This window comes from Leiobunum rupestre, chromosome 8, assembly GCF_980474605.1.
Source record: "Leiobunum rupestre chromosome 8, qqLeiRupe1.1.hap1, whole genome shotgun sequence".
Lineage (NCBI taxonomy): Eukaryota > Metazoa > Arthropoda > Arachnida > Opiliones > Sclerosomatidae > Leiobunum > Leiobunum rupestre.
Window position 1 is genome coordinate 25189508 of NC_143391.1, and position 20804 is coordinate 25210311.

At 39.5% G+C, this 20804-nt stretch overlaps 4 protein-coding genes across 5 annotated transcripts in view; 1 reads left to right on the forward strand and 3 right to left on the reverse strand.

Annotated features, from left to right (window-relative positions):
* Positions 1–8063, reverse strand: part of sev (receptor protein-tyrosine kinase sevenless) — a 37688-nt gene extending 29625 nt beyond the window's left edge. Inside the window, exon 1 of the mRNA XM_090157513.1 lies at positions 7826–8063. Coding sequence (XP_090013639.1) covers positions 7826–7948 — 123 coding nt within the window. The 5' untranslated portion in view covers positions 7949–8063. The remainder of the gene's footprint in view (positions 1–7825) is intronic.
* Positions 8064–10244: 2181 nt separating this feature from the next.
* RpS3A (ribosomal protein S3A) lies at positions 10245–11417 on the forward strand. Its single transcript, XM_090156295.1, has 2 exons — positions 10245–10371; positions 10579–11417. The coding sequence occupies exon 2, from the start codon at positions 10581–10583 to the stop codon at positions 11382–11384; it is 804 nt and encodes a 267-aa protein (XP_090012421.1). The 5' UTR covers positions 10245–10371; positions 10579–10580; the 3' UTR covers positions 11385–11417.
* Positions 11418–11544: 127 nt separating this feature from the next.
* Positions 11545–12591, reverse strand: LOC149932875 (uncharacterized). Of its 2 annotated transcripts, none has more exons than XM_090155942.1 (2): positions 12509–12591; positions 11545–12443 (listed from the first exon to the last, which is right to left on the reverse strand). In XM_090155942.1, exon 2 carries the CDS (start codon positions 12327–12329, stop codon positions 11652–11654), a length of 678 nt encoding a protein of 225 aa, XP_090012068.1. In that variant the 5' UTR covers positions 12330–12443; positions 12509–12591; the 3' UTR covers positions 11545–11651. The 2 variants fall into 2 exon arrangements, with proteins under 2 accessions (XP_090012068.1, XP_090012069.1); XM_090155943.1 differs by having other exon boundaries at positions 11545–12417; positions 12509–12579.
* Positions 12592–17254: 4663 nt separating this feature from the next.
* Positions 17255–20418, reverse strand: LOC149932876 (uncharacterized). Its single transcript, XM_090156450.1, has 15 exons — positions 20343–20418; positions 20057–20102; positions 19876–19969; positions 19681–19807; positions 19539–19609; positions 19413–19478; positions 18693–18848; positions 18555–18620; positions 18388–18484; positions 18032–18081; positions 17894–17965; positions 17716–17821; positions 17596–17642; positions 17468–17533; positions 17255–17399 (listed from the first exon to the last, which is right to left on the reverse strand). The coding sequence occupies exons 1-15, from the start codon at positions 20401–20403 to the stop codon at positions 17307–17309; spliced, it is 1218 nt and encodes a 405-aa protein (XP_090012576.1). The 5' UTR covers positions 20404–20418; the 3' UTR covers positions 17255–17306.
* Positions 20419–20804: the final 386 nt, after the last annotated feature.

Consider the following 20804-nt stretch of genomic DNA (forward strand, 5'->3'; position numbering starts at 1 on the left):
CGTCAGTTGGGTAAGTATCGACGTCGAAAAAAGGTTAGCATTAAACGAGGGGTCGGACATTTGGGAAAACACCGTACAAAATTTAGATAAAAATCCACAAATCTAAAATCCGTGAATTTCCACCATATACTTTATATGATGAATATAAAAAATTCGAGATTTCAAAAATTCCAAATTTCCTTTCAAAAACAGGAAAATTTTCGACTCCTCGCCATTAAACCATTATCAAGTGTCATACTCGTAGGTATTTTGTTACTTATGGTTTCGTTGGGTAAGGGTGGAACGTTTTCGGTTCAATCGGTGATCGTCGTAACGGAGCGCTCCCATTTGGCGGTTCTTCTCATCGCTGGAGAAATGGAGGGGCTTTGTCAACAATCATCTCGAAAGAAACCGAAGACGCGCCTATTCCAACTCGGAGGAATCGTTCCAAGACGCATTCCGCGCTCGCATCGCCGTGACCGCCCACCATCTTTCGCGTCTCGCGGTTAAAACAAGGGGTTGTTAGTCGATAGCAGTCACCACCACACCACCACCTCCTCATCTCCTTTCTTAGAACGCGCCGCCAGTTGAACCCCCATTTTTTACAGTATTTTGAAACCACCCCAAACATCAACATTTTCGCTGGTCCCTGGCACCACCCCGCTTCTAAAAAAAACACCATTTTTGGCGGGTCAAAAGCCCAAAAATGGCGCGAAATAAAACAAATCTTCGGCAAACGTTTCTTGACTTTCATACGCAACATCGTAATTTCAAAACGGACGAAGCAACGGTGGATGGGTACCTTGATACCCATAGAAAAACCCAAGCTTAGTTTTGTGAACGTGGCTAAAACATTAGAAAAATAAACAGCGTGTTATTTATGAAAATGACCGCGCTAATGTAGGTCTCTAGGGCCCCGTAAGAATGTTCGTGAAATCAGATAAATGTTAATTTTCGCGCCACCCAGTATGTATATATCGTATAAATATCTCGAAAAGCGGGCCAAGTGGTAAAGATAATATTAATCAATTGTACCGCAGTATAAACGCTCCTTTTCGGGGCAAATTAAAGGCGGAGCTATTGGCCAGTATTATCTCGGCCATTCGATGTCCGAGATAAAAGCGGTGAACGGTGCCGACAGATTGAAGGCGATTTCGTCGACCGCACCGCGATGAGAGGAAATAAGGTGGAACATTATTTCCAGGTTTCGTCGTAAACAAAAACTTCCTAGAGGCAGATATAATGACCTCGGGGTGGCTGCGTTTCTGGCCTACTTATTAGGAAGTCGAAAATCGGAATCGTGACCCCCATTACCCCCTCCGATTCTTATTTTCGTCTCACACGCCGGACCAAATCTGTTCAACAAACGAATCCAAGTTCTGGCTTCCCGGTATACGCGACAATACTTCCTTTGAGAACGCTTTTCTTCAAACAGCCTGTTACCCGTTACTATCGCGAAGGTGAGGAGATAGTTTGACTTTACCCCCTCCACGCGCTTTGACGGAGGCGTCGCGTGAGGGTACGATTTGGGCGGACGGAAACGGAAGTCAAAGACACCGCTTCTCATTGACCAGGTACAGCCCCCCGCGTTTTGGAAGGGCCAGGGGTGTTGTAACCGACTCGCACCTGGCTTCTTCCGAAGCTACAGGTTTGATAATGTGTATAATAGAGCCCATTTTCGTGATATAGAATCTAGAATGAAGCTATGCATGGTTCCCTTCTGTCCCTCAACGTATACCCATTTGCCAAAGCTTAGACATTGCTACGGTGTACCGCAAACTTTACCCTATTTTTCCCTATCAAACGCGCTGTCTTTTAGATTGTCCCTTATATCCTCGCCTACCGGTTGTATTAAAATCTTTCTGAAATCTCGGTTTTGCGCAAGGTATAGGATTTTTGATTCACACGTGTGTATGATTGTACCCACTGACACGGGAAAATGTCCAATTCAGATTATACGCGACTATTACGTTACTTATGGTGTCACTAGATACAATGGCATAGCGATGGAATTTGGGGATGAATTTCGACGCTCGACATTGTTACTATTGTATCACCTTCAGCGTTCGTAACTTCCGATTGAACCAGTACGTAACCCTTTATCGTTATATATACGACATTTCTGATCCCTTTCGTAAAACTACCAAAATTTCCAATCGATTTCGTCAAACGTTTAAAATTTATTGGACATGATTTCGTTATATAGAATTTTCTAAACGTTAAATTATTTTTATTGTAATATATATAGATACCCTGGGCACCTTGAAACCCTAACACGCATCTCAAATATATATATATATATATATATATATATATATATATATATATATATATATATATATATATATATATATATATAATTCCAAATAAACCAATATTCTAATTTGATGAGCTTTAATTAAAAACTTCTATATTATGGCAATAGAAAGAAATAATTATATGTAATTTGGCAAATACTTGTGTTAGTTTTGTCTTATTTAAGCGTCAAAAAGAAAAGAACTACTTTTTGCCGCGGCGGAGTACAAGTTTTGATAAATTCCTTAAGTGAAAACCGTTCAGATTTGCCAGTTCTATCTAAGCTACCGTAATACTGTTATTGCTACGTTAATTATTGCTTCTTAAAAAAATTTAGTGAAATTACAACTCCGTGATACTTAATGATACGTGATTGAATTAATTTCCAAATTTCCAATCTCGTTCTATTGGTTAAAAAAAACTAGAAAATTCATTATGCATAATTTCCAGAAACGTCTCTGTGTGGTTTTCGGATTTTTCACGCCGCATCGTGGAATTTGTACGGCTGTTAAGATAAACAAGTTCCAAAACAGCTTATTTAATATTCGCGTTTCGTAATAAAACTTATTTTTCTAAAATTTAAGGGTTAAACCGGCACGCCAATTCAGCAGGTGTATTCGCTCCTCAGAAATCACGGTTTCGTACTTAACGCTATTTGCCATATAGAAAAAACTGAAGTTTTTTCTTTGCGCTAGTATTTTTATGGTAGAAAACGTCGAAATAAATTGCCAGTTTTCGGCGACTTTTATTCGTTGCAGGCAGAATTTCCCGAGCGTCGCGGAATCGCATCGAAGCGTTCAGTCGGGGAGGGAACGCTTCAAATAAAATGATTTTTTTTCTCCTCTCACTTTATCATTATCATGATTTTATAGTTTAGTCAGTGGCTAATAAATACCGAAGTCTAACCCGGGAGAACGGGTACGGTTTGCGTTACGCAGCCGCGTTTTACATCGCGACCTATCGACCGATGACTATAAAAATATGAATACGCTTTCATAATCGTCTAAAATGGGTAGAATACGGTCGGGGGAGTGAAGTGCTGAGATGTTTTACACTTTGTAAAATGGAATGTACTTTTTTCGCGTTTCTTTCTCAGGACCTACTGACACACACTTTAAAAGCTTTCAGTGACCTTCTTTATCCGCGATTAAATATTTCTCTTGTGTCTAAATCAACCCCCCTTTAACCCCGGCGGGGGTGGCGCCTAACTGTAAGGAGAAAGTCTTAATTTTATCAAGTTATTTTTCAAAGTGTTTTAAACATTTCAAACAATATAATTTTTTCCAAATTACTCGCCACTTTCGACATTTTAAACGCCTTTTCTCGATTAAATTGTGACCAATTTCCAACGAACAATGAAGCAAATTAACCGAATTTATATTTTCCCTAGTTTTGGTTTTCTTACGCGTAGTTTTCTTTGTCGAGTTTGATCGGGGTCTTGATTGGAGAAAGGCACCTTCGCGAGGGTCGGCCCGTTTGCTCGCGCTGGCGGCAGATGGCCACGGTCCGGTGCCTGGGAACCGGAGAGTCGTTGTTCGTCGGATGAATGCCAGGGAAGTTCCAATTTCGGGGAGGGCTAGCGCCACCACCGGCTCAGGAAGTCCTTCAAAAAGGTATATAGTCGAAGTCGCGACCGTTTCGCTAACCGGACATTTCAGTCGAAACTTTATCGCCGCAGACTTGACCTTCCTTCCGCGTTACGACTTTAGCGCCCACTAATTCTTCACTTCGAACAGGCCAGGTAAAAAAACACCCTCGAATTGTTCACGAATTTGGCGTTTGCTCGGATATTTCGTGGCACGACACGCGCAATGGCATTTTTTGAGGCTTTTTCGTGAATACAGGGCGAAACGCTTTGGTTGTTTTGTGTTTTCGGTATAACAGTGTCTACCCTCCCTCACTCTGGGCCAATTTAGACTCTAGAATTGAATGCAAATAGTAACCCACATATATTCGGACTATACTATAAAAGCAATCAATTGGGACCATAATAATTTCTAGGCTGTTGCCATTACCTATCAAATTCCGTTATATTATTTCCATTGACCCCTAAAACGACCGACCCCAAATATGTAAAGGTAATGTAATTTCTATATAAACTTTTTTTACTGTAGTGTAATTCCTACAGAGGCGTAGCGAGGTTGGTAGTGGGGGGGCATTGGCCCTGGGCGCCCAAAGTATTACATGTAAAATGGATTTGTTGGATTATATATTAAACTAAATTTTCTTGAAGCTTGAAAAGTATTTTTTTTTTAAATAAAAGAAAATAATGTGGTTTTCCAGAGGCAACGTGGGGGGGGGGGGGGGGGGAATTTAGGTGTTTTGCCCCGGACGCCAAAAATCCTCGCTAAGCCACTGAATTCCTATAGAAACGTTTTCACTGTGAAGGTTACTTTACGTAGTAAATCATTAAAATTGTTTGCTAAATTCGAGTTATCTTATTAATAGGCCTTTCTATAAATTAACGTGGTCCTCTTGTTTACTGTTTTTTTCTAACTTCTACAATGGCTCTCCAGCTCTCCCACTAAAGACAGCTAATGAATTCTTCCATAGGTTTAACTGCATAATTTCAAGAACAAGTTGGGCAGTCTTATGGAAAGGCCTATTACATTTCATAAATTCAACGTTTAAATATGCAAATTATAAATCGTAATTATACACCAGTAGGTTTTATTTTGACCTATATTTCTAAATTTCTTTGGCCTATTTCTGGTGCCAAATATTTTCATTTCGAAATTTGTGATATCGTGAGAAAGTCTGAAGGCAATTCGGGTTGCTCGATTCGAGGTCGTATAATTGTCAAAAAAAATCCGTAATTCCGACTCCTTTCACGGTCCACGAATTTTGGGAAAAAGCGCCGGGTTAAGACCTTTTGTATTTTTGCCGCGTAATTATCTCCTGGCGTCTGCGACATTGAAAAAGAAATGGTTTCGGCGCGGCCCCCGCAACCGTATATCTTTGTTTTTCCTCTTCATGGGCGCATCCACCTGACATTATACAATATTACACTTAATAACCATAAGCGCTAGAGACGAGACGAGCGAATTAGGGGTCCTCCGGAACTGGCTCGAGGAACTCCTCCCTCTCCTCCTAATTACTTTCCGGGGGCACGAAACAATGGTTTCTACGAATGATTAGGAAGTCTTCATTTTACGATAACTTTTTTTTGCCATATTACGTTTGTTGTCCGTGGTCAACACTACGGCCACGTCTTAGGACAATGGAACCACCTAAACGGGTCATCTATTTGAATGCGACACGCGTGTCAATAACCCTTTGTGATTCGACTAAATATGGTCTTATACGCCCGAAGCGCCCCCTTTTTTTTACCGCGCTAGACGGCGAGAATTTATTTCGGGTACTACGAAATGCCCATTGGGTGCTCGATGAAATATTAAACAGAAACTAATCTTTCTGACAACACCAGGAAGTTCGGACATTATTTCGAAGGGAAAGTGATATTCCAATCGCTAAACTTTTAGTTTGATTTTTGGGGAATACAGATTCTTTAGAATATGTTAGAGCGAAACTGGTAACCGTCACCAGATGCGGTGAGATGTTCGTGGAACCCTTTTTAACGCTTTACAGAAGCGCGAGAAAACCGAGATTGGGGAACTTGCCTCGTTACGTCACTTAAGAATGAAATTGTAAATTACATATTTTCCTTTAGGTTGTATAAAGACGAAACTTAAAGGGACGAATTTTTTTGGTGGGATGGTCGCTCTTTCTCCTTTGAATAGGTTCCGAGTCCTTGATCGTAACGGGTCCGTGTCCGAAACGGGAGATACGCCGCTCATGATGCCATAATGACCGAAGAAGGCGCTGCCCCTTTTCATTGTCAATCTCTCGTCCGACACGTGGCCTTTTGATTCACTCGTAAAGGTTTTCCGGTCGTTTTCTGTGTGCCAAGAAATCCCCTCTCGTCCTCGTAATTTCACCCGTTTTCGTTTCATCAATGTCCTTTCGGACATCTGTTACGCCGGAGATTTTGGAGATTTCTTATCGTAAAGATAAACGCTTTATCGGATTTCTAAATCCATCAACCGAAACGTTTCGGTGCCGAAATGATTCTTAAAAAAGTGGTGCACCAGTTTCCGACACAAATTAGTCACGAATCCAACTAGCTTCCATCACCTGTTAACGTCAGTCAAATATTTGCTAGACGCGTTTTTATTTCGATAAGCGCGCCACGGAGAGAAGGAAGGGCTTACGCGCGAGGTCGGCGCGTGCACTCTTGACAGTGGCACCATCCGCCTCGGATATTCTTCTTGACGCCCATTATTTGACGCGATCGAGACAACGTTCTTGCTCGAGCCGACAGTTTGGCAACGACGTAATTTGAGAGGTCTCTCTCCCTTCATCATTCGTAATACGGGTTCGTATAAAACGACCGTCGAGTCGGGGTTCATCAGACAGTCTTCTTCTTTAGTTTACTTCCATCGCTTCGGGGCTTCTCGCGTAAAGCCCGAAATTTCGCTACCGCCAAGTTGACTCCCTTCTCATTTTTTTCTCTCTCTCCTACTGTCTTCTTCTGGGATGCCTTCCGTTCCGCAACCTGTTATCGGAAGCTTTGAGGCCGCTCCGAATCTACAAGAGTTACGATAACCTAAACTCGCTCTGTTCCGAATTATTCTACACTAAATGACAATTTTTTTTTGTCTCCCTTCTAAGCCTCCCCCTCCCGTCACAATCCGATGTCCCAAGGATGAGATTACTCCGTAATTAACTTAATTGTTGTGGTAATTTAAACCGTTGAACATTCCTAACGTTATTATCCGAGGCTTATGATAATAATACTCGAATTTTACGGCTTACATTACGCACGATGTATCGGAATAAATTAATGGCAATTAAAAATCATTTACATTTTTGTTAAAGTAATTATATAAAGTGGAAGATATTCTTGTTTATTTTCCAAACAGAGCTCGGGGTTTTAGAGGTAATTTTGAAATTAAATTTTATTTGATATTAATTACTATACATTCATTTTATCTTTAACCTAAAAACTATTCTATTTGACTTTCAAAAATAAATCTTTTATTAAAAGGATTTTAAAGAAATAAATTTAGTTTGAAATCGGGTAAGTCTACCATTTTGTTAATTATGGTAATTTTAAACGGACGATCTCTTTAAAGTTAAACGTTGCCAATTCTACTGGATAATGAACACTTTTTCAATCGATGAAAATTAATCAGACGCGAACGTCAACGCCAAATTAACATATTTCCAGGCGGATTTAGTCGTTTAAAATTGAAGCGGGAGTAGATATTATCTTCTATTAAATATTTGGACGAAACGTCAGTGTATGGAACGGTAGCTTTTAGTATAATAAAGCAGGTTACGGAATTTTCCTTAATGTTTTAGGACCATTATAAAAGACTTCTACTTTATGTTTACTATTTACGCTTTGCTAAATAGGATCTTCTCGCTTTGAACAACGTTGTCATCAAGGCTTGCCAAAAACTGTTTACTCCTCAATACGCGTTCTTGTTTAACTTATATCGGTTCTGGATAATAATTAGTAACAATGTTAATATAGTTGGGCACTTACCATTTGCGTTTGGCACTCTTGATGGCACCTTTGCAGGACATCGCGAGCGCAAATCCTAGCTACCGCGCACACCGCCAACAACAAAACGAAAAAGTCAACGAAAAAGGTTTTTCGGCGCGACATTGTCACGTTCTAGGTCCATCCATATTGAGCTATCCCTCGCATCTGAACGCAGGCACTGGCGCAACTTCTATTCAGATCCCTCCAAGTGTCTCTCTTCTGCTCCCGGAGGAGGGCGCGAATTCGGAAGGGGAGAGAAGAGTGAGGGAACGAGGACCGGGTTATGAAAACGCCAGAAATGTTTTTGACCGTGCACCGCGTATACGTAGAGAGGGAGAAACGCGTCACTGATTTCCCCGTCAGGGATTGGTAGACGCTCGCTAGCAGACGATTTATTTGGCGACTCGATTGGTAGGGATCTTTGAATTTGTCGCGCTTCGTTTCATTTTTTTTCCGCCGTGAAAAACAGAAAAATCTTCGGAAAGAAAAAGCCACCTTATTGCTTAGATTATTTAGTCTGCTTTCCAACGATTGATGGTCCCGATGAAATGTCGATAAGATTTGCTTAGCTCTGGAAGGAATTCCCAATATTGATTCTATTTTTCAAGAGGAAATAACTTGAGTTTCTAAATAGAAGATAAACAATCGTATTCTCTCAATAAGTGTGTGTGTTTTTTTAAATTAAAGGGGCGGAATTTTACTATGAGCTCAATATATAAGGCTGGAAAAATCCCATATTAGTCGAATCTTCCAATCACGTGATACGAAAGGGGAGGAGCTACTCGATTTTCATCCACATTTTCCGAAAGCCAGTGTAGCCCTTTAAAAGAAGTATGCACTTCCAGATTTATCGTGGATCAACGAATTTTACATTTTCTGCCACCAGGTTTAACAAAAGTTTGAAGTGATTGGCGCTAGTTACGTTAAAAACAAGCCATTTTTCGATTTAGTTCGTACTCCCTTTAAATGATAGATAATATAATAATAATCAGCTAGGCTAATACCGAAGGCTTAAGTCATCAAGCGACTTCTAATTCAGGTACCCGGGTTACAATGCGTAGGAGGGTGGTGGAAAGCCCTTCATGCCACGCGAGCCAACAGCTCCCTACACTAACTATTACCCCTAACCTCAACAAGTTTTTATGGAAGGGGAAACCCCCTTAAACTTTCAAACTCCACGCGGAAGGGTGGTTCCGAGTTTTCACCCAGTGCCACAAGCTGGCACATGACTGGCACAAACGAGGCGAAAGTGCTAACCACTCCGCCACCCCACCAATATGTGACGTTTAATGGTCAAGTATTGGTAAATTGGACACATTTAACTCGCGCGTTTCAATTAGGTTTTGGAATTTTATTTTAATCGCGTATCAATCACAGGAAACTCGTGCACCGTGCGAAACGGCGTCGTTTCCAGTTTCGAATGAACGTAAAACAGCCAAAAATGGCGAGATGCACTCTCTCACGTGTAGCGGAGTAGCGGGGGATATTTTTTCGGGTTCGTGAAAAAGGGATCGGAAGCCCTCTTTTTGAATGGGATGCTGGCTCCTCCGGAAGTGATTACAATAGCCGTCGACTTCCTCACGCTGACTACTAGCTCCGCCTGAGAACGACCAAAATGGGGACCCAACCCAAACTCAGGGCCACCTCCGTTTTCATCGCTAGATAACACTATGGGAGCGCGTTTATTTCCCTTACAACTTTTTAAATATGATCATGGGAAACATAGGTGTACCCGTTCTAAGTACAGGATGTGTAGGAAGAACTTTTGCTTCCCAACGACGAACGGGATCAAGCGCACGTGCGACATCGGGAGAAAAAAATAGTTTATTCAACAAACATTACGCGACCTTACTTCGAAAATCAGGTATCTCAAAACATTAAGTTTTATAAAAAAAAATATTTTTTACGTAATACTAAATGCTAAAAAAATTATAATTTTGAAACTACATTGGCACTTGTTTTGAACATTTATAGTATAAAATGAGGTTTGAAATGCTCTGTTGATAAACGTAACTAAAGCAAATTAACGTAAGTCGATTTAATTGGTTTTGGAACTAAGGTACCGATTATGGCTGTGTATTTAACCTATCCGTCGCTCTATGTCCGTTTCTTTAGATATTTTATAGTTTCCTGTCTATTCGCGATTTAACGTATCTCTTTTTATACTTATGCTAATTTTTAATATTAAATTAAATAAAGGTAGGAAAATTAATAACTTGTTCATATATATTGCTTTATTTTCTTGTACTTTCTTTTTCGGTTCAAGAAAATTAAAATTTTTACTCAAATCGCGATTACTTTTAATTTGAATATCGTTTAACCGATTTCAAGAACATGTCGCTGTACAGCTTTTCGTACATCCGAATTTCCCGCCTTGGATATCCGGCGCTTTCGGAGGTAGGACCATCTATCGGTGAATTGAAGCATAAACTAGCGAGGAAATAAAGCGGCACAAATAAGTCAGCCATTTTCCTTTTCAAGACCGCACCACGTGTACAACAGGCTGATCTTTTCCCCCGCTTAAAGTTAATTGGAGTTAAGAAGAAGTAAGTTTATTTTTGATAATTAATTGTAGTTTGAACTTCTAAATGTGCTTTTATTATTTAGCGGCCTTTTCTATGTTAGAAATACTCTGTTTCCCCTTTATTAATAATATAACAATCCCTTGGAGCATGACAAGGCCCAGATTTAAGCTTGCGTGGGCAAATGAACTTTTTTTACAGTATAGTAAAAGTACAAAATTTATCTCATAGATATGGCTGTTGGTAAAAATAAGGGATTGTCCAAAAGTGGAAAGAAAGGAGTTAAGAAGAAGATTGTTGATCCTTTCACCCGTAAGGATTGGTACGATGTTAAAGCGCCTTGCCAATTCACTGTCAGGAACGTAGGAAAAACCTTGGTCAACAGGACGCAGGGAACCAAGATTGCTTCTGAAGGATTGAAAGGCCGCGTTTTCGAAATTTCCTTAGCCGATTTACAAAATGATGAAGTTGCCTGCCGCAAATTTAGGCTAATTGCTGAAGATATCCAAGGACGAAATGTTTTAACCAACTTCCACGGAATGGATCTAACTACCGACAAATTAAGATCCATGGTTAAGAAATGGCAGACCCTGATTGAAGCTAACGTTGATGTTAAAACAACTGATGGCTACCTTCTAAGGATGTTCTGCATTGGATTTACCAAGAAATTCAATAACCAAGCTAAGAAAACATGCTACGCTCAACATACTCAAGTTCGATCTATTCGTAGGAAGATGGTTGAGCATATGGTAAAGGAAGTATCCAGCAGCGATCTAAACAACGTGGTTCAAAAGCTGATTCCCGACAGCATCTGCAAAGATATTGAAAAAGCTTGCCAAGGAATCTATCCACTCCATGATGTTATGATTAGGAAAGTCAAGGTTCTTAAAAAGCCTAAGTTTGATTTGATGAAGCTTTTGGAGTTGCATGGAGAAGGATCCAGCAAGGGCACCGCAGTTGCAGCGGCTCCAGGGGAAGAAGGGGTTAAAGTAGATCGACCAGAGGGCTATGAACCGCCAGTTTTGGAAAATGTATAATTAAAAAATAAATGAAAACTTTGGAAGATATGATTTTGAGTTGATTTATTGAATGAGGTTCACCCGCAGTATTGATGCTTGTAAATTTAGCGTAAACTTAAAAATGAAATACAAATCTCATATTAATACTTTTATTTTGAACAATCAACAATATCACATTTACAAAATGGTTTCTAAATTACAATTGCAAAAATTGCATTAATAATAAATTAGGTAGTGAAAATTTATTACATTCTATCCAAATATTGCAAGGTTTTTTTGTAATTATTAATTGGGATTGTCAATTCTGCACTTCTCAGGTCTTATATCTTTCCACCACGAATAGGGAAATAAATACTTCTGTATTTCAATTTCTTCCTTAGGAACTGAGAATTTTTGCTCTAGAAACTTAATCTTTGGCAGTGGGGGTTCGACTAAATTTGGAGGGAAGCAATGTAGAGAGTCACAACTTTCCGGGGGTAAAATTCTGTGTTTCCAGCCAATACGGCGGTATTTTCCTGTTATTGTATCTTTCTCAAACAATATTAGTTCCGAAATTGTATTTTCATCTCCTTCAATGTGCGCAGTGTAGATTCCAATTCCTGAATGGTATGATAGCATTACACCGTAGCGTTTGAAAGTTCTTATAAGAAAACCTTCTTCGACTTTAGATACTTCTTCATTCAGTAAACATAGCTCGATTGTTTTACTCCAGGGTAGAGGTCCATTGGACTTTAAGGCACCCCATAACGAATTGTAACAGAGAAAGTGATCTAGATTGAGAAACTGCAAAGCTTCTTTGAGTTTCGCAGCTAGTATAGTTTGTTTAGTAAGGTCTTTAGAACTAATAGTACAGTCTTCGCTAATGGGTGGCTTAGAGGGTAAAATGGCATATAAAAGACCAAGTGTGGTGACGCAAATTAACACCACTGCCAGCCTGGATCTTCTAAATCTTGGTCTCCACATTATTGTAGTTATTTTATTAAGATTGGTAGATAAAATTAATCAACATTAAGAAACAAGCCAAACTCTTATTGCTCCTGACGCGGTAAACCTGCAATATAAAGGGTGGGGGAAGTTCTGTAAATTCAATAATAAAATTTATAAGTTTTTCTGTATATTCAATAATAAAATTTAAGGTTTACTTTGTTTTATATATCAGTCGTTTCATTAGAAAATCATTGATTCCTCTCCGCCATTGACTTTCTCCCGCCACCTCCCACAAAATAAATTTATTATCGAGAGGTATCGCCATCTCTTAGCCTATCGGCGAAATTTCTCTTATTTTCTAACTAATAATATTTTCTTTAGAGGTATCGCCATCTCACGGTGACTTTTTCTTTCACCTCGCAAACAGTGTCGCACTGCGGTGAAGTATGGAATGATCGTAACCGGGGAATTAGCCGTTTCAATTTACGTAGAGTCACCAGGGAGTCACGAAGCTTAATAAGTTTTTTGATACGCTTTAAATTGGCGAATTTGTTGCTTACTCTTCAGCTGCTAACTGAGGTTCTCTCTTTGGCCGAAAGGATAATTTTTAGTCAGGGCCGTGCAGAGGGGGCCAAATTCCCGGAGCGCTTCGAAAAAAGGGCCCTGAAGCATGTCTTTTTAGGGGCCGGGTTTCAAAAAGTCTCTGCACGGCCCTGTTTTTAGTCCAAATCAAGAATGTATTGTCGGGTTTCGATTATTAATATATTTTTCACCGGGTAGTGGTAGTCGAGTCGGGTTTTCGAGTATTCGATTATTTCAAAATTTTCCTTGTTCGAGTAGTCAAGTAGTCAGAAAAATCCGTTCGGGTACTTGATTAATCAACGAGTTCTATTCGGGTAGTCACGTAATTAAGAAATTTTTTAAATAGCCTACTAGTTACTACTTAAATGGATGTTAGGTAACAACTAACAAGTTAAAAAAGATTAAAAAAAACGCTAAACTAAAGAACAATACCCAGGCACTCACGGCATAGATAATTCTGAGCTCTCACAAAACTAAAAAACTTATATACGAATCCAGCCAGCCAATCACTCAAGGTCATTGAAAAGGGATATGTTCGTTTGGATTTATTTCCCCCGTTTTTCTACCGGGGTGACTGGCTATGACAAAGAGATTATTGTCGAGTACCCGACCAGTGGTCGATTACCCGAATATTGTCGGCGGGAAAAACAATTCGGTGAGTTTTACCGGTGGCTTATTCGAGTACCCGAGTATCCGATTAAGGCAAATTTCTGATACTCGAGTATTTAAAATTTTCTTATTCGAATTCGAGATCGAGTATCTGACCTCAAAAATCGTCGGGTACTCGATGCTGACCGAGTACTCGCACAACCCTAGAATATACCCCTTGAAAACTTGTAGCGGAGTGTAGACGTAGTTTAATTCCGTACAATATACGCTCCTAGCCTCCTACAAGTTTCCTCTACACATTTTCGAGGGGATGCGTTACCTGTCTATCAGAGGCGTGTAGATAGGGGAACAGAAGGGGCATGTTGAACCGGGCGCCGATCTTGAGGTCTTGTGGAGGGGCGCCAAAAGGCCCGAAATTGTTTCACCTATATACGTCGTTTATATTAAAATGTTCCTAAAGGTCCTTTAAATGCGTTTGACATTTCGAATTAATGCGCGCGTAGAAATGTTTTTAACGTTCTAAATGACAGAACACTGTCGAAGGACCAACTCATCTGGATTTCGCTGGGAATTTAATCAGTAAATAATTATTATTATTGAATAATTATCAGTAGAATAGAACCAACGATTTCATATGTAAGGAAGAAATGGATATTTATTCCTAATTTATTTTATTAATGACATACACAGCTAGGTTGCGACGTATAATTTTTTTAACCGGGTGCCACAGCCCCTCGGTATTCCACTGCTAGAGCTCGGGGCTTAGATAAGAAATTTCTATTTTATTGGTGTTTAAAATATTGATCTGTATTACGTAGTCTAACCACAGTCGCTAGGATGGGAGGGGCTTAGTTTTTATGACCAGACTTGGAAATAGTGATATTTTTAACGGGGGCCCTTCGGGCTACCGACCCCTTTAAGTTCAATTTTTATTGAGGGCCAGTGGCCCAGGGGTTGTGAAATAGGGGAATTTTTTTTAAAATAGGGAGATAAAATACAAGATTAAGAATTGGTTACGTTACTTACGTAAACATTTATTGACTTTAAAACGTTAACTTCAACGCTAAAGTTTGCTCTCGACTAGGGTAGGAACACAGCGTTTCAGCAACGACGTAAAAATATTTTTCCGAAATTTGCGTAAAATTTTTTAATAAATATTTTTATTTAATTTGGGGCCCCAGGTTGCCCGCAACCCCAGTTCGAATGATTTATTTTAAGGGCCCCTGATTTTTTTTAAGAGCCATTGGCCCCAGGACTCCCGCTATTTCGAAGTCTGATTATGACGTTGGTCAAGGGCAGCCGCTCAAAAATTGTATTGAAGGGAATCGTTTCTAAACTGGACTATAAAAAGTTTTTTTTTTCGCCTGTTCTCGGTATTTTGAGCAGGTTAAAAAGTGTAGCTCTATGACGTCATTTTACTACAATTCTATCTTGACGAAAAAAATGAGTTGGAGTAAGAAGGGAGTAGTTAAAGGTTAAAGGTTATTCATTTGTTTGTTTTTAAGATGGCGACCGGTGGTGAGGTCATCAATATATGACTCATTTTCTTATTTATTTAATAATAATAATAATAATAATAGACCCATGATGAAAGTTGGGAGGCCGAAAATTAAAATTTTTTACCTGGCAACTCTGCATTTGGACGGATCATCCGTTTCCTTACTTCCGCCTGTATATTTCAATGGCGGTCACGTGGTTCAAAACGTCACAAACAGGATGTTCCGTCCAAATGTCTCACTTAAGCCTCGTCTGCGGCCCCTCTTTGGTTATGGGTCTATTAGCTAGGCTAATACCAAAGACACCACCTTAGGCCTAAGTCATCAAGCAATTTTTAAAGTCATTAAATAGTATTTAACAATTGGATTTTCGTTAGTAAAAGCTTGCCACATGTGAAGATGTTCAAAACCCGTCATGTTTTCGTGAAACGAAATTTAAGCAGACGAATTTTCTATATAAGCTAGATTACTCCCTCTACACCTCCTTTCGAGGAGGAGTAAAAAGTGTAACCTTAGAGATCTGGAACAAGCGAACAAAATTCGGGACAGGGTAAATCTTACCCCGAGAACAGGCGAATAAAACGTTTTAGGGTAAAAAGTTTACACTTTTTGTCCTCGAACAGGCGAAAAAAAAACCACCTATTGCTTCAGTGCCAAGGTTTAGCGTGAAATTTAGTTTATAAAATTTTAATACTCATCTCTATGATTGAACGAAAATAGGTAAGAATATTAATAAAAAATTCATTTATTTATGATGATCAAGTAATTTTGTTGTACAGGTAGTTTTCTAAGAATCACGAATACCTTTTGGGAACCGCTGCCGTAGACTTGATTTATGATTGACGTTTTTGTAACGAAGCGTTTAACCAGTTCTAGCACGTGACCCCCGAATGTCGGCCTCCTAAGCAGATCCGAGTACGCAAATCAATCGGGGCGATCTTGAGCGCTCGAGAGCAGTCAAATGGAAAATTCTATTTCGGTTTATCTCTTATTTCAACTCCTTCTGACCTAGAGACCCGTTCTTTAATAGAAACGAAAGTGTTTATAAGCATAGGTGTACGACAGTCCTAGATCAATTCTTTTATTGACCGACCCCGGTTTTAAGGTACAGTTTCTATTCCTCTTCTATATTTTCGTTAATTAGAACATCACCTCAGTTTTTTTTAATGCCATACTTATATTAAATCAATAAGTATCGGGTTAATTTAATAAATAAATATATTTTAGTTTCACCAAACGTTGTTGGACCTTTTACCTCTTTGATCGTGTTCATTGTTATCTTTAGACCAACGGTGGCTCTCGTTTTCTAAAATCAAAATAGGTTTATACTAAAAGGTGATTTATACAGATAAAGTAATTGTTTTTTATATAAAAAAAGCAATCAACAGCCATCACAACTAGTAATCCCTCTTTCAAATTAGCGGCATTCCTGAAATTCGGAAGCTCTTTCTGTCTCCCTCTCCGAGTCCCGCTAGCATCCGGTGTCTGTTGAATGAGGCGTTTACCTTTGTCTCACTTCCAGCGGAATCCGTGGAAAGGAGAGGAAATGGGGCCACGAACGACACGACCATCATCGAGAAAGACACTTATCCTAACAGTTCTGGAAGGATCGAGTTACCCTCTTCCTTTCATTCTATTCAACCGGCAGTTAACCCATGAGCGAGTCCCGAGAAACAATCGGGAATATAAACTATTGGGAAGCAAAGCTTAAAGGAAAAGTCCAGGTTGGGTAAAACTTGGGTCTATTTGAAAGATCAAGTTTAAATAAACTCAAAAATATCAGTCGTAAAATTGTATCTTTTTTTAATGACGAGAAATTAATTTTTAAACGAGCCAAATTTACCGCCAAGCGATCTGCCATTTTTTGTTTCGGGGTGACGTTTTAGGACTTTAATCACGCGCTGTTCGCGCTATAACAGCCTTTAACAGCGCTCTGTTCCCCGCGCGGGCTTGCTCCACGTGCGGTCTGTGGAGGGAAGGCGAAAGAAAATGGCAGCTCGCTTGGCGGTAAATTTCGCTCGTTTAAAAATTAATTTCTCGTCATTAAAAAAGATACAATTTTACGACTGATATTTTTGAGTATATTTAAACATGATCTTTCAAATAGACCCAAGTTTTACCCAACCTGGACTTTTCCTTTAAGGAAACTTGAGCAATTTCGCTAACAAAACTGTGAAACTCTTTTATAACAGAAGGAATTCCAAAGAAAATTATTTAAAATGGGATTAAACAAGGCGGACTTTTTCCCCCCAGGACAAGATAAGTAGGAAAAAATCAAGATATAAAAAATTTATTGAAACATTAACAAATCTACATTGAAGCTGATTTAAAAGTCAAGTCCACCCATGAGAATGTTGAGGGCTTCCTTCAATTCGTCTTTGGTGGCGTTCGTGATAAAAGCTTTGATTCTTAGCGCGATCTGTTTAATAAACGTATTAAGCGTGAAGCGGATATTTTATTTTAGAGATAATTTATGCATATAGTTACGGGATTCTGCGTTTCCAAATTTTCGGCGTATGCCTTAACCAGCGAAAGTCCTTCGTTAGTTTGAACCTAAGAGTTAAAAATAGTAATCCGACTTCATTTCGTACGAACAAGGTCAAATTTTAACATACGATTTCTTTCACTTGTTGAAATAAGTCTCTCAAATCGCTAGATTCATCTAATAATAACCAGAAACAAGTTATAGGCGCTGGGAATAATTCTTGTAACTTGGCTTTGTTAAAATCGCTTACCGTAATTTCCGTAGAAAAATCCGAGGTCTTTAAAGATTTCAGTGAAAAGTTCTTTCAAGTCGTCATCGCTAGCGTATTGAAGGTATCTTTTGATCAACAACACGATCTAATTTTTTTATATAAAATTGGCGTTATTCCGCAGAATTTTGGTTAAAGTGTTGTTGATTTGGTATCTTACTGGGTGGTTTGAGACTAGCTTCTGGTGGGCGTATTCGCGGATGACGGCCAATGCTTTGTTTGACGATAATATCTATATCAAAAGAACGGATTACGTACGATTTTTAAGCAGATTTTTGACATTCGGGTTTGCTCTTACGATTTCCTTAATGCGAAGGAACAGTTCCCCGAGCTGGCTGGTCGCGTAATCTGAAATAAACACAAGCATTTTTTCTCAATGTGTATTCCGTTTAACTACAGGTCGGCGGAACAAATAAATTAACCGCCAAAATTTCAATTAATCATTAAAATTAGTATTATTTGTTTTATACGAATAAATTATACGATTAAACAACGATTTAACATGCAAAATTAATAATTTTTTTCGAATATTTCTGAATAATTCTCGGTTATGGATAAATATAAACAATCGTATAATTTCTTATTCAAACGCCGACCTCTACGTTTAACACGTAAGACTTTTTAGCTTATTTTAATGTATTTGCAAACAATTACCGGTACTATAATCCAATCCGCCTAAAAGAACATCAACTATTTCCCGAATCTGCTGGTTTTCCGCATTCGCGACAAAGGTCTTCACTCGGACCACAATCTAAATGTAGTAATATGTTGATCAGAATCTTCCGAAAAGTGGTACATCGTATAATCTTTACTACACTTACTGGATTGGTGCTTGGATTGCGCGCGAAGTATTCTTTGATAACCGCGATACCTTCGTCAGTCCTAGCCTGTTTAGAGGTGTCGTGTAAGAGAAACGAATTTCGTTTCTAGTAAATTGAAATGTCCTCCCGTATACCTACAATGTCTCTGGCTTGCCTCATCAGGTCGCGCAAGTCGGCGTACTCGAGACCGTAAGCCTCGACGGCGTATTGAACTCCACTCAAGAGTTCTTCCACGATGACCCTAAGTTCGGCCTCGCTCACTTGTTCGAGGTAAGCTTTGGCCAAGAAGGCAACCTTAGAAAATGACGCGGTTTATGAGACGACGAATTTAAAGGGGAACGGCCAAGCTTTTCCAAATATGGTCTTATTTCCGTATCAAAAGATTAACCTTTTTTTGTCTTGAAAAAATAGCTTTTGGCCCAAAAAGTTTAAACGAAAAATAACGCCAGGTGTTTGGGTTTGAATTTTCGCCGCCATCTTAGGGGCTGCCGCCAGCGCCCCTAACCCCGTGTGAGCGATTTGCGAACTATCCTAACTTTTAAAATCGTGCAATTTAGGCTTAGGTCTCTTATGACTGGAAAGCGCCGCGCGTGCAAAACAAATTTTTCGCGTCTTCAGCAGCGCGCGCTTTTACCTGGTTTTTCTGTCTCACTGACTTCTCACCAGGTGTCGCAGCGGACGCGCGCTTTTTTATTTCCCGCAATTTCTTTATTTTATTAAAAATTAACTACTCAATATTTTTTTATGCGGTTTTCGCCATAAATTTTAGTTTTTAATGGGCTATAGGGCTATTTAACTGGTTAAAGCTTGACCGTTCCCCTTTAATGGAAATTCTAAAATCGAAATCGAAATACTAACGGGATGGGTGGGTGTTAAAGCCCGGGCGTATTCCTTGATGCGGCTGATTCCTTCGGCTGTCAGGATCTGTCAATTGACTTCCAAATTAGTTCGTTAAAATTGGGCTAAGTGGGCCGTTACCAATACCTGTTTCTTAATTTGGCTAAATAAATCCCTGAGTTGAGAAGCGGCGGTGTAATGCGAAGAGTCGGGTCGTTCTGTATGGTTCGACAAATAGCGGAATAAGTTTACGCCATTGGGTGCGTTTTAAGTATCATAGTTTGCTCACGTTTCAGTTTGTCAACGATTTCCTGGTAAAGGGAACTGATGCCGAGGCCAACTCCGGACAAAACATTGTCGACTTTGGATCCTGTCAATTCGACGGTGCTTTGAATCTTGTTACGGAGATCTTGGATCTGTATTTATTTTTATACGAAACGTTATTGGTTAAATGTATTCCCAGCTTTACTGCCTTAACTTTTACCTTATCGGCCACCAAAACCTTGATGTCTTCTCGATTCTCGATCAAAACTTCGGCATCGTTCAAAAAACGGTTCAAAGTGGCGCGAACACGATCACTTTGTAAGTGGAAAAGAAAGAGTTACTTAGTTATAAACGCCGATATAATTCCACGCATTCTTTGATATATTTACTAGTATACTTACTAGTAAGATTCTTCCAAAATGTCGTCGACGTAATGGAGCGAGTCATCTGAAACGTTTCGCGACCAATTAGCTTTCGGACGCGGTAAAGGAAGACGCAATACTCTCCGTTTCGACGGTTCATAACTCATCTCCGGTCCTTAACCTTATTAAACCGAGCCACCATTTTAAATACCTTATTACGATATTTAATATCTAGAGTCGAATTCCGGGATGAGTTATGAACCATTAAAACGATAATCCTTCGCCGACTAATTAGGCCGAGTTGCCCCTCTAATTGAAGACTTACAATCAGCGGAAGCCGACAAGGCCAAGGCGCAGAGTGCCGCGAGAACCACAAATTTCACCATTGCCAAAATCCAGAGCTACAAAAATAATAAAATAATATTGTACTTCTTCTCTATAACACCACTGACGCGCTAAACGTACTTAAGCGAAAGAATCCGAAGAATACATTGAAATATGAAATAGGCCCCTCTTTTATAGTGGCCCGGGATAAATCGCCAATTTCGGGGGAGATGTTGCCGCTCATTGTTATCTATAACCTAGCGACTCAGCATCTGCGCCTTTTCCACCATCTTTCCCAACGATTACCAAATGGTCGAGCGAAGAACAAAAGGCCGCCTACTTTACCCCCTTTGCGAGGCTTTATTAGAGCTAGCGGGTACGAGGTTTCGAGCGATCTTAATGAGACCCTTATCTATGTCTTTATCTCTCCGCTGTCGCTAATGAGAGAATCGGCTCTATATGG

Excerpts from the sequence above, each read along its gene's own strand:
- RpS3A (XM_090156295.1), top strand. The coding sequence starts at position 10,581 with ATGGCTGTTGGTAAAAATAAGGGATTGTCCAAAAGTGGAAAGAAAGGA.
- LOC149932875 (XM_090155942.1), bottom strand. The coding sequence starts at position 12,329 with ATGTGGAGACCAAGATTTAGAAGATCCAGGCTGGCAGTGGTGTTAATT.
- LOC149932876 (XM_090156450.1), bottom strand. The coding sequence starts at position 20,403 with ATGGTGAAATTTGTGGTTCTCGCGGCACTCTGCGCCTTGGCCTTGTCG. Across the intron at positions 18,621-18,692 it reads TGAGGCAAGCCAGAGACATT|GCTAGGACTGACGAAGGTAT; the intron begins GTAGGTATACGG and ends ACCTCTAAACAG. Across the intron at positions 17,534-17,595 it reads TTCAACAAGTGAAAGAAATC|GTTCAAACTAACGAAGGACT; the intron begins GTATGTTAAAAT and ends TTTAACTCTTAG.